Here is a 13,830-nt window from a genome sequence, read left to right on the forward strand (position 1 = left end):
CCAGCTAAACTATGAAAAAAAGTGCGACTTATAGTCCGGAAAATACGGTAATGCTAAAAAAATGAAACCTTATTATAAAGTGTTACCATTGTTTAATAAAGAAAGTTGGCCATAGGAGTGTAAAATTCATTTTAAAAAGTTAAAGAATCATACACTGGTTCAAACTAGGCTACTGTATTGTATATGTTTGATTTATGTTTAAGTGTTTGGGACATGGCTTTTAATGGCGAGCCTTTTGTTTTTGTATTCAGGCTATCAAAGTATATAAAAATTTGAATTTAGGATTTATCGGCCAATATATCGGTTATCGGCTTTAAAATGTAAAGAATTATCGGTATATATATATATATATATATATATATATATATATATATATATATATATATATATATACGCACACACACATTTGAGCAGAAAATCCATTTTGGGCCACATTCATCTGCTGTGTGAATGTATCTTTGATTTCACACAGACAGATAATTTCTGGTGCCATTGTAAATTGCTGGGCCATTTAAAACACTTTCCACAAAAAGAACAATTATAGGGTCTCACTTCGGCGTGACTTTTCATGTGTATCTGTAAGTGTGATGGCAAGAGAAATGTCTTTTTACACTGGTCACAATTAAATCGCCTTCCTCCTGAGTGAATGAGCAGGTCATTTCTTGAATTGCTCCTTTTCATAAACCTCTGGTCACACTCAGATATTTGTAATTTCTTTCTAGAATTTGTTTGCAAATGACATTTCAGGTAATTTCTTAAATTGCTCCTTTTCGTAATCCTCTGGTCACACTCAGATCTTTGTAATTTCTTTCTAGAATGAGTTTGCAAATGCAATTTCAGGTCTCTATGATATTTGAAAGTACTCTCACACCAAAGACACTTGTAAGGCCTCTCTCCAGTATGAACCCTTGAGTGAATGTCAAGGTTTCCTTTAACTGTGAAACTCTTTCCACACTGAAGACAGGTATAAGGCTTCTCTCCAGTGTGAATTCTTGTGTGAATCTCAAGGTTTGCTTTTTTTTTGAAAGTCTTTCCACAGTGATGGCACATGAAAGGCTTCTCTCCGATGTGAATTTGTACATGATTCTTAAGGTGCTTCTTGTCTGTGAAACTTCTACCACACTGATGACATATTAAACAGTTATCTTTTGAGTGAATCTTCATGTGGTAATTAAGGGTTATTGTAAATCTGAAACTCTTTCCACACTGACCACATACAAACGGCTTCTCTCCAGTGTGAATTGACATGTGCTTATTAAGGGTTCCTTTATGAGTAAAACTCTTTTCACAATGAGGGCATTTGTAAGGCTTCTCTCCAGTGTGAATTCTTGTGTGGCAGTTAAGGCTTGCTTTTTGAGAAAAACTTTTTCCACACTGTTGACAGGTGTAAGGGCTCTCTCCAGTGTGAACTCTCATATGGACTTTTAGGTTTCCTTTTCGAATAAAATTTTTCCCACACTGTTGGCAGGTGTATGGGTTCTCTCCAGTGTGAATTCTCATGTGATCTTTAAGGCTTCCTTTTTGAGTGAAACTTTTTCCACATTGTTGGCAGGTGAATGGGGTCACTTTAAAGTGAATTCTCATATGGACTTTCAGGTTTCCTTTTTGAGTGAAACTTTTTCCACATTGTTGGCAGGTGAAAGGGCTCTCTTTAGTGTGAACTCTCATGTGAGATTTAAGACTACCTTTTTGAGCAAAACTCTTTCCACATTGCTGGCAAGTAAATGGCTTCTCTCCTGTGTGAATTCTCATGTGAACTTGAAGGTTTTTATGTTTTATGAAACTCTTTCCACAATGTTCACAGGTGATATAACTTCCAGTTTCTGTATTTTGAGCTCTTTTTCGTGACAAAGTATTTTCATTCTGTGAGCAAAACAAGGATTTTTCTCCAGGTATTAGTTTTGCATACAGATCTTTGACTTCCTTTTTAGTGTCCTCTTGACTCTCCTCTTTTAGTGCCATCAGATCTAAGAAAAAATAACCCCAGTTTAATGGCACAAAGCGACACAATTCAAAACATTTAGACATGTAAAGCATAAAAAACAAACAAACAAACAAACATGTACACTAGATCCTACAGTATATACATTCGCTATTCACTAATGCAGGGGACACACTTAACTAGGGCTGGGTATCGTTCAAAATCTTTCGATCCGGTGCCATTTTCGATACCTCAGTTTCGATACCGGTTCCTAACGATACTTTTTTCGATACCAATTTTATGAAATCCATTTTAACAAGATTACATAACACATTACCTCAGAAAATGTTGGTTTTATTTTTTCAGTTTGACTCATGCTCCTTAGCCAGTGCACAAAGGAACAAAAAAAGCACAAAGGAACAAAAAATGTTTTATAAAGAGCTCATGCTCACCAAAGCTGATTTTCTTTTTTTATATAAAAAATACAGTAAAACTTGTAATATTGTGAAATAGTATTACAATTTAAAATCTTATTTGAATATATTTCAAAATGTAATTTATTCCTGTGATGTCAAAGCTGAATTTTCAAAATCATTACTTCAGTGTCACATGATCCTTCAGAAATATGAAAACAGTTTGCTGCTTAATATTTTGGAAACTATGATAAATTTTTTTTCATGATTCTTTGATGAATAAAAATGTCAAAAGAACAGCATTTATTTAAAAACTAAATATTTTGTAACATTACACGTTTTAATGTCACTTTTGATAACTTTAATGCATCCTTACTGAAAAAAAAATTCTGACTGACCAACACATTTTTGAACGGCTGTGTACACTCAGTAGGTTATTATTGCAATATAAACACTGTCAGAGTGATCAACAAGGTACCTCTTCATTTACCAGTAGAAGGCAAAGCAACTTTCTGCTATTATTTTTACTCCGTGGCCGTGCACTGTCAAGGTCTTCATCATATTTGTCGTGGTACCGGTCTTTGCAGCAATTATTTTACCGCAAATACTGCATCGCGCGTTGGCATCGAGCCTGGAGAAATGTACCCACACTTTTGATCGACTTTTCCACATCTTTAAGGTATTATGTGTGTGTGCTCGCGTCTCATGAATATGTGCGCAGAGAGTTTGTGTGTGTGTGCTCGCGTCTCATTGAGTATGTGCGCGAGTTTTGTGTGTGTGCTCGCGTCTCGTATGCGCGTGGAGAGTTTGTGCGTGCGCGCGTCTCATATGAGTATGTGTGTGGAGAGTTCCGCGCTTCTCGTGTGTGTAGAGTTACGCAAACTCTACACATGTATGTGCGTGAGCGACTTTATGTGTGTCGTTGTGCATTTCATATGTATTTGTTTGAGCACTGACGTTGACGAGTTAACCCCTTAGGTATCGAAATCTGGTACCGAACAACATGTCATTTTTCGATACTCGATAGTATCGAGGCAATTCGATCGGTACCTAAAAAGTATCGAAACTCGGTACCCAGCCCTACACTTAACGACTAGCTGAAACATTCACAGACTGTTTCCAACTGTAGCAGATTTTAAACACCGACTGAACGTAACTGTTTCTGACTCGGCTTGTTTGGGCAAAATCAATCTTAAGTATCAAATTACATTCATAATCAGCCTTACAGTCGTTAAGTGTGTCACCGGCTTTAGCTAACTCTTCTCAATATTGTTAATTCTTAGCTTTATGACATGTCCCAAATACTTTCAAGCTGGCAATTATCAAACCCCTCTTACCAAAAAGAAAATCATTTGATTTAAAAGAACTAGTCAGGTAAACTTAATCTCCATGGGGATGAGGGATTTGAGTAAATTTTTCTTTCCATTTATTGCATTTTAAGTACTACAAGACAAAAGCAAAAACTACTTGCCTAACTAATAGTTCAAACATTATAAAGGCTCAGTAAAAATAAGAACAAATACACTAATTACAAGCATAGATAAATACAATATAACAAGTTACAAATAAAGTAAGGTCTAACTGTAATATTCATTTCAGGTACAGAAATGTAATAATTAAACGTAAAATAACACTATGTTCACTGTATAAATTTATTATAGATTAATCTTTGTTAGAGTTGTGTTTTGTTGTTTAGTTAACATTAATGACATACAGACAACACCAGGTATTTATAGGTTGCTGTCACTTTAAGACCTAATGCACCGATCCAAAGACAACTGGCTGGGTTTACGAGAATACTTGTTGAGACGGGTATTTTGACAATTTTGAGGGATCAATTTGGAGTTTGTGCGCTATCTGAAAAGCAGCTCTCTCTGTGTGCGCGGCTGTGTGCACTGTCTGACCACTACCACTTTGTGTAAATGAAAAGATGTCTCATTACAAAAAGAGCTGTTTTCAACCAAGTAACATCCTTTCTGTCTCTCAACAACCAGCTGGATGTCAACCAATCCGGCTTCAAGAAAGGGCATTCTACTGAGACTGCATTACTGTCTGTCACAGAAGCCCTACGGATCGCAAAAGCTGCTTCCAAATCTTCAGTCCTCATCCTCCTGGATCTGTCTGCTGCCTTCGACACTGTGAATCATCAAATCCTTCTGTCCAGCCTCTCATCACTGGGCATTACAGGAACTTCACTCCACTGGTTTGAGTCCTATCTCACAGGTAGGTCCTTCAAGGTCGCATGGAGAGGCGAGGTATCCAGAGCACATCAACTGACCACAGGTGTTCCCCAGGGTTCAGTTCTTGGTCCCCTCCTCTTCTCCATCTACACCACATCACTGGGACACATCATACAAGCACACGGCTTCTCCTACCACTGCTATGCTGATGACACACAGCTCTTCCTCTCGTTTCAACCAGATGACCCCACAGTAGCTGCACGGATCTCAAGCTGCCTGGTGGACATCTCAACGTGGATGAAGGAACATCACCTGCAGCTCAACTTGGCAAAGACTGAGCTTCTCGTCCTCCCTGCCAATCCGTCTCTACAACACAACTTCACTATCCAGCTAGAGTCATCATCAATCACCCCATCAAGGTCGGTGAGAAATCTTGGAGTAACGTTTGATGACCAGCTGACCTTCACAGATCACATTTCAAAGACAGCTCGATCATGCAGGTTTGCACTGCACAACATCAGGAAGATCAGGCCTTTCTTAACTGAGCATGCAACACAACTTCTCGTCCAGGCCCTGGTCATTTCTAGGCTTGACTACTGTAATGCTCTTCTGGCCGGACTTCCAGCATGTGCAACTAAACCCCTACAGATGATCCAAAATGCTGCAGCTCGTCTTGTCTTCAACGAGCCAAAGAGGGCCCACGTCACTCCTCTGTTCATCTCTCTGCACTGGCTACCTCTCACTGCTCGCATCAAGTTCAAGGCATTGACGCTTGCTTACAGATCTATCACAGGCTCAGCTCCCTCCTACTTTCACTCACTCCTACGAGTCTACATCCCTACCAGAAGCCTACGATCGGCCAACGAGCGACGTCTCGTGGTTCCATCCCAGAAAGCCACAAAATCACTTTCCAGAACATTCTCATTCACAGTTCCATGCTGGTGGAACGCTCTCCCCTCCCTCATCCGGAATGCAGAATCCCTGACAACCTTCAAAAAACATCTGAAAACCCATCTCTTCCGTGAGCACTTAACCACATAAAAAAAAAAAAAAAAAAAAAAACCCTCCCCTTTCCCTCTAAACCTCACTTATCGGGCTTATGCTACTCTGAATAATGCCTGAACTTTGTATCTTGAGCACTTCTTGCGCTGCTTTTTGTTTTTTGCCTCTTCATGATGACTCGCTTAATCTAGTCCTACTTTGTAAGTCGCTTTGGATAAAAGCGTCTGCTAAATGACTAAATGTAAATGTAAATTACAACAAAGTATGGAGTGCCAAATGGCTCTGTATTAGGTCCTCTGCTTTTATTACGGTTATAAACATGAACCTCGTCTGAAAGGCAAAGGGGGATGTGTTGCTGTAATTTATAGTAATATTTTCAGAATTACTAAGAAGTCTAGTTTCAAATATACTTATTTTGAAGTGTTGGTGCTTAATGTAAAAATATATAGTGTAAACGATAAATCACGTTTGAGATTTGTGCTGGCTACTGTATACAGGCCACCAGGGCACCATACAGACTTTATCAAAGAATTTGCGGACTTTCTATCTGAATTAATATTGACTGCAGATAAAGTACTAATTGTTGGTGATTTTAATATACACATAGATAACGAAAAAGATGCATTGGGATTGGCATTTAAAGACATTGTAAACTCAATTGGAGTTACACAACACGTGTCAGGACCTACTCATTCTCGTAATCATACTCTAGATCTAATATTATCACATGGAATCAATGTTGATGCCGTTGAAATTCTGCAGCAGAGCGATGACATCTCAGATCATTATCTAGTCTCATGTAAATTACATTTAGCCAAGGCTGCAAAGTCGACTCCGTGTTACAAATATGTTAGACCTATCACTTCTGCCACTAAAGATTGCTTTATTAATGATCTTCCTGATCAGTTCATCATCATCTCAGCATCCCGGATAGCTTAGAAGAACTCAATATTGCAACAGAAACTTTTAACTCTCTCTTTTCCAGCACTTTAGACACATTTGCTCCTTTGCGCTTAAAGAAAATTAAAGAAAATAGTCCAACACCATGGCACAACGAGCACACTCGGGCCCTTAAGAGAGCACACCACTCCCAAGCCACACCCCCGTCCCACGAACCCACTATTTGTCCAATTACCCACTATAGTAGGTAAATGTCCCATTGACCCCCACCGACCACTCCCAAGCCACGCCCCCGTCCCACGAACCCACTATTTGTCCAATTACCCACTATAGTGGGCAAATGTCCCGTTGACCCCCCATGACCACTCCCAAGCCACGCCCCCGTCCCACGAAGCGGAGATGTGGGATCCAACAGAGAAGGGTGCACTTTGGAACCAACGGGCCCAGGGAGAAGTTAGCAGCCCGAGTGCCGACTCGTTGCGAAATTCCGTTTTCTGAAATATAGCGGCTTTATTCCAAAAACGAGTTAAGCGTAACGGGGTGTGTGCGGTGAAGGGAAGGCTCCAGATTTTCCCTAAGTCTAAAATCAAAAAGTCACTCTGACTTCCAGGCCCTCCTTCGGTCTGAGCCAAGCCGGGGAAGGCTCACCATACTCGGCCAGGCTCAAATTCTCCCGCAGACCCCGGAGCAGGGCTCGGAGCCATAGGTCTATGGCAAACATGGGGGGAAGCGTGTGCGTTTTCATTTTCTCTTAATAAGTCGGGAAAGGAAAGAGGAAAAATTAGATAGATAGCCCTGGAGGAGACCCGTCCAACGAGACCATACCTGCAGAGGTGGGTGGTCCGGTCCGTGAGCTGCATCCGTTCAAAGACGGAAATTTATCAGCTTCTAGCTCGATTTAATATTGACTCATTTGGATAAATATTAGGTAGGCTACACAAGATAGGCATTAATTTTTCTCTAGAAAAAAACAACTCACCTAATGCTGTAAATATACAGAGAGCCCTATCAGCTGGCAGTATTATTTAAGGTTAAAAATAACACAAATTAAATATAATGCGTTTTTTTTTTTTATTATAATAACTTTATTTAATAATTTAAGTAAAAATATAATAAATATGCAATATAGTACACATATTTAGCAAAATACTCTCTATAGCTCTTTTTTTCTAGCCATCTAACGTGCCTATCCTATATTAGGCTATGGTCATTAAATGGCTTTCCTGAGGTAAATGTTATGTGACATAATTGTTCTCCAGCTGTTTTATTGACCCCTTTGTTTGATTGATTGGTCGATATTATGCATGAGGAATATACATTTCGGTAAGTTGTACTGTATCTTTCAACAGTGTTCATTCGTGATTAACGTTATTTTAACGTGATTAACGTTATCAGCTAGAGAAGATCGGGTCACATTTACAAGCGCCAAAACGGTATTTATTGTCTGAATTTCGTAATAAAAGTGACAGAATCTGAGAGCTGAGATTTTTTTTATATCATAAGTAACCTGCTCTGTCTAGTCTGTCGGTCTCCGTGTCCTCTTTGCTTCGCGATTTTTCTGTGCGTGAGAAAATGGATGTGTGGCGTGAGAGCGTGTGAAAAGTGTCAATTGCATGTCTCACGGTGAATGCGTGAGAGTTGGCAGCTATGTGTTTTTCCAACGATGCCTCAACATGTCTGTCCACATGAGGTGACCCGCTCCATGTCAAATAAAACCACTTTAATAGGGACACTCAAACATTCTTCAAAAATATCATTCATTAATGTAGACCTGGCCATTTTAAACAAGGATCAAAGTTCTGCTTTGAGAATGAAACCAACCTGTTTGTTCCTCAGTATCTTCTTGTTTCACACTGAACGTTTCTTCAATCTTCATTTCTTCACTCTCTTCTTTAATAAACGCCATCATAATAACAGTGTGTCTCAGTTGCTCCAACAGTTTTTCTGTGTGTTTATACATAACGTCATGTTAAAGATGAGAATAATTAACAGAAAGAAAATAAATCCAAACTAAATCTCTGCGATCAATCTAAATCTCTAAATCAATCAGCTCTAGTTCAGTAGTTCAGTTCACTGGTAAGAGAGTCAGTCAGAGTGAGTTAATGGCCTTAAATGGCCCCATTAAAAAAAATAAAAAACACTACAAAGTAATAATAATAAAAAGTAAAAGTTCTCATTACACATGTCTCGTCATCAAAGATACATATTTGTTTCCCAATTCAGATTTATAAGCAGCATTTGCTTCAGTTGACTCCTACGTTTCAAAAAGCTGTTTCTCTAATCTCTACTTTTTAATGACCGATTCATGAAATAGGTAGCGCACTGATAGGAGCCTGTTTTGTTAGGCATGTGCGGATGCGTTTTATCTACAAAAAATAACTTTCTTTAATGATATATAAAGCATTATAATGTTACATTAAAAACATAATTAACTTTACATATCTTGTAAAAACGATTCTAAAATTAATTGAACAGTTTGTATCGATTTAAACCGTTTAAATGACTAAAAATACAAACCTTTCTTCAGACGAATTACATCCTATGCAGTAGCGCGGCGCCTACTTATGACGTCATACTACCGCGCCAAAATAAAAGTCTTTTTTTAGCGCATTGCATCCTGTGTGCATATTGCATGCCACCTACTGTTATACAGTCAGGATTTATTTAAGAGAATTTTTTAATTATCTCTTCCATACGCACATACTTACATTCATACACACGTTACTTGTTACTCTGCCCCAACTCTAAATCCACCAGAGCTCAGGAATAATCACTGATTCTTGAGATAAGGGTGCAAAACACACAAAAGCCTTCTTTATGTTAAAAAATAAAATAAAAAATCATCAAAAAATAAAAAATACTTAAAGACTTAGTTACCTCTAAAGGAAATCTGGATACTCGAGACATTCATTGCTATTATTTTTAAATAATCGTATTAGTATTATTTAAATACATGTTCTATACTTGGAAAATACATGTAATGTAATATTTACTTAATTTTTTTTTTTTTTTTTTTTTTTACCAAAACTTGCTCTGTTTTACTGTAGATCATTAAAGCGCAACACTGCCTAAAAGGCTCATCAGAAAATCAGTTTTGTGAGGTGCCTTCGTGCACAAACGCCGCCTGCAAAGTCATTGCCTGATAGGGCAGCGAGGCAACAAGTCAGCGGCCTACGTTTTCGGATGCAGCCTTAGTCCTGGAAGTTTTATATTTCTTTATATTTTATACAGACAGTGTTGAAGTCTCTGTGGTCACAGGTTTAAAGTGTCAACTCGTCATCCCAGTGTAATAGTTTCTGTAAATAGTTGTGGGATATATCTTGGCATTTATGATATGTATATTAAGGCAGCTAAAACTGAGAAAATAAACAAAATTGCTCAAATGTACAACACAGTAAGCTGATGGAGTTGACAAGTGCTCACAAAACTCTTTATATAGGGATAAATTATTATTATTATTATTTTGCATAGGGGGAATTATTCAAATGTTGTTTCATGATTTTATTTACATATATATTTGGCCGGATTTACATGCCTTTTATACATAGCATCTTTACATCTACTGTCACCATGAAACTAAAATTGATGATTCTTTTTTTTAATGGTATATAGCAGTTCATGTTATAAATAATTAATTTGAACTCATATTTTTTATTCTTTAACAACCTGTCACTCACATGAGATCACAGCAATAGCAAACTCTTATGTAACTGACTTAATAAAGAGCAAACATGTAAAAAAAAAAAAAAAAAAAAATCAAATGTATGTATAATTTATGTGGTTTAAAGACTACAGATCCTTTGGATTCACATTGGGAACATTTCTGTTGCTGCTACATAATAATGCTTACCATTACACTCAATCTAACAAATACTCTTCTTGTATTCTTTGAACTACTGGAGACCCTGTACTGCTAAAAGGAGAAGAAAAACTACTGGAAGGATTGTTGTATTAAATTAAATATCACTTTAAAAATTAGTTGTATTAAATTGTTGTCTTGTCAATTACTTGTTGTAACCTTCAGTTGGTTGACCTTTGTCAACTCTATAAGTATTTGTCAACTCCCTCAGTATTGAACACTGTCACATGAAGATTTCTGTTCATTTTGAAAGAACAGAAATCTTTTCTAACAATATCACTATCACTTTTCATCAATTAAACACATCCTTGCTGAATGAAAGAATTACTGACCCCAAACTTTTGAACAGTAGTGTATACTGTCACAAAATATTTATATTTCAAATAAATACTGTTTTTACAAACTCCACCTTTGGGTATGGTCATATCCACAGAGTTTACTTGAATTTGTAATGCTACAGCATATAGAGCTCAATACCTTTTACATGGTTGAGCAGGTTGTTTTAAAATTGTCTGTAATGTCTTTCATTAATCTTACTGAATATACTACAGTTAAATGTTTAACCTCAAATAAACTTTTTATTTTTAGGGTGACTTGTCTGTGTTTGTATGACGTGTCCTGTCCAGGCGTGTGATGCTAAAGGCATACGGCTCTGTGATTTTACATGTAAAATCTCCTAGATGCTCCCACCTGCATCATGAACTTTCAACATATTTTCAGTGGTTGCACAAACAACGTTATTAATTTACTGTCACCGTCCCACCGGTGGGACATCTGCTATTATATATTTAAAACAATAATATCTTAGTTTAAACTTGCACTAATCCTGACAAACTATATATCACTGGAAAGCTCTGTACTTTTCATAGAATATTTTGCATTAGATGTTGTGTAGTGAGATAATTTTATTAATTTATGACAAGGGTTTTCAGCACATGATAGCTCTTCATTGGCTCATGTTTAGTTCATATCATCACTAATCATGAGTTCATGTTGAAGATACTATTAATTCAGGTATTATTACATGATTATTCATGTACTGGTATTGCAAAGTGTTACCAACTTATCTACTTTTGTATGACACAGCCGCTGTCTATTGTGCTAAATGCTAATGTTTCAGCTGTGCGGCAATGTATTTATATAACTGAGTGCTTTCATTTTTTTTATAAGCCTGGATTTATGTTTCAATGGTTTTTCAAAAGATTTCTCAAAGACAACTTTAATAACCTTGTTTGCATTTTAGAGTGGAAACAACATCAACACCTTGAAGTTTCGATATCTTCTCCATTTATGCACATATTGGCCCAAAATGACTTTATTATCTTTAAGCATTTTGTAAATGACATACTACATGCTCATATATTTTCAAAATTTTCAATATATAAATTGGTTGTGAAGAAAACAATGCAGTCACATATTTTTCAGAATAACTATTTTAATGAAAAGATATATTTGCATTTAGGAAGAGACATCCATTTGTGCACGTGTCAATAATCTGACTTCAGTTGATTTGATTCTATTAACAATTTGCGACACATGGTCACTGAGCATATAACTTTACATTACTTTGCCAACTGAAATGCCTGGTGAACAAGCAAGCTAGCTTGCAAATTACGTAGCGTTAGGATAACGTTATTAATGTTAAATGTTTTCCAAAGGTCAGCAGGTCTGCACCCAGTCACACAACTTTGTGCTATTCCTGTTAAGGCAGTATTTTAGAGTAAAAACACACACACACACACACACGCACACACACACACACACACACACACACACACACACATACACACACACACACACACACACACACACAAAAAACACTTACTACAGTACAATACATGGGAAAACCAGGGTCAATTTTTGTAAGTGCTGATTTATAAATGATTCTTATTACAAATCAGGGAAAATGTTTATACATCATGTGGGTCAACTGCACGTTATAAGTGGCACAACCTCACACAAATGAGTTTATGTGGAGCAGCAGTGAAATGAGCTGAAATCAGTGATTTTTTTCTTGTACTCCACAGCATGATGGAAGCCTGCTGGAGAGTGACTGAGCTGCTTTCTCCAAGACATCCACTGCGTTTGGAAGCTCCATCAGGGAGGTCTTGGTACTAAATGGTTTCTCAATATGTTGAGTTAAGTCATAGGCTTCTTGGGAGGGACAACAAAGAGCACCTGCCTTGAGCTCTTTTAATTTAACAGTTTTGTATTTTCCACAGATGCTGGCAAATCTGACGACTTTGTGGACAATGTAGCCTGATGGAAGAGAATACATTTCTCAGTTTTTGTGAGGTCAGGTGCTATTCTGTTCTCCACAATCAGCTGTTCCACTCTGACTGATGGAGTGACATATTGTTCCACTGTGTCCAGGAAATCTGCCAAAAAGCTACTGTTGTCTTCCTGGTAGCTCCCAGACCTGATGGTGGTGAGGAACTGCCCTACAGATATAATTCTCAGTGCATGATGGAAATCCACTGGAGTTGGTATGGGATTTTTAGACCTCACAGCTGAATGTATTTTCAAGGCAGTCTTGTGTAAACCTTGTATTCAGTGTGAAATACACAAGGATGACAGTTTTGGTAGTCACAGTTACTTTGGTTGATGTGGTGGTTACATCTCAAAGCAATTGTGACAGAAATAATAATTCAGTAATACTAAAACATTCAGTATAGACTTTTTGTGTCCCATGATTCGCAATGTGGTTTCTCTTCTGTATTTTTATGTAAAGAATAAAAGACTACTGAAAGAATAACTGAAAGAACAAGACATTTTTATTAATGTAATAAAGCAGGATCACATATTTGGTCATGTACTTGGTTGTGAGGGCACAACGAGAGAGGAAACTGTTCACCATTTGCATCTCTTCCCCTGCAGTTGCGCCAGCACCCTCCTGATTCCTACCACTCCAGACAATCTAACAAATATGTGAAAAAGTTATTGGTTAGGGATGCACCAATCTCAGTTTTGCAAAGATATAAATTGTGCATTCCCATTATCAATAATTAAATTAAATAGCAATAGTAAATGGCATAATAAAGACAATACCTCACACTTAGTTGAATGGGCCTTGGCATGCATGACTGACAGAAACGGCCTCATTTGAAGAAGAGGGCTCAGTTCAGGCATAGAGACTGACATCTTCTGAAGATAGGGCCAGTACTTGCATGAGATGTCAGTGCAGTAGAAATTAATGTTTGTGGCTGCCTGAAGCTCCTTCTGCAGGAACAGGGGATACGCAAAGATCTCCCCCCGTACATGTTGAGACCCTTTAGTATCACCCCATGCCTGCAAACAGCTACCTCAAGACCCTCTTCATCAAGTTTGCTTGCTCTTCTGGCAGTCTCCCTGGCAGCAGACCACTGAATAGCTCCACAAGTGCCTTTTCCTGGAGTCTGCATGAAAAAGGAAAAAAAATATATATATATTAGATGGCAAAAATACTGCATTTACACAGCAGGGCTACAAACTGAATCATTACTAACACTTTTCACTTTACTCCTGATTTCTTCAACGAAAGAGGATACGTCTGCATCTTTGGCAATGAAGATGCCC

At 37.7% G+C, this 13,830-nt stretch overlaps 1 protein-coding gene across 1 annotated transcript; it reads right to left on the bottom strand.

Moving 5' to 3' along the window:
• Positions 1-350: 350 nt before the first annotated feature.
• On the bottom strand, positions 351-8,999 carry LOC311082328 (uncharacterized protein). The gene is made up of 3 exons (XM_084113092.1): positions 8,934-8,999; positions 8,238-8,360; positions 351-1,967 (listed from the first exon to the last, which is right to left on the bottom strand). Exons 2-3 carry the CDS (start codon positions 8,323-8,325, stop codon positions 436-438), a joined length of 1,620 nt encoding a protein of 539 aa, XP_083969218.1. The 5' UTR covers positions 8,326-8,360; positions 8,934-8,999; the 3' UTR covers positions 351-435.
• Positions 9,000-13,830: the final 4,831 nt, after the last annotated feature.

Source organism: Abramis brama (genome assembly GCF_963993115.1).
Source record: "Abramis brama genome assembly, chromosome: 4".
Taxonomy (NCBI): Eukaryota; Metazoa; Chordata; class Actinopteri; order Cypriniformes; family Leuciscidae; genus Abramis; species Abramis brama.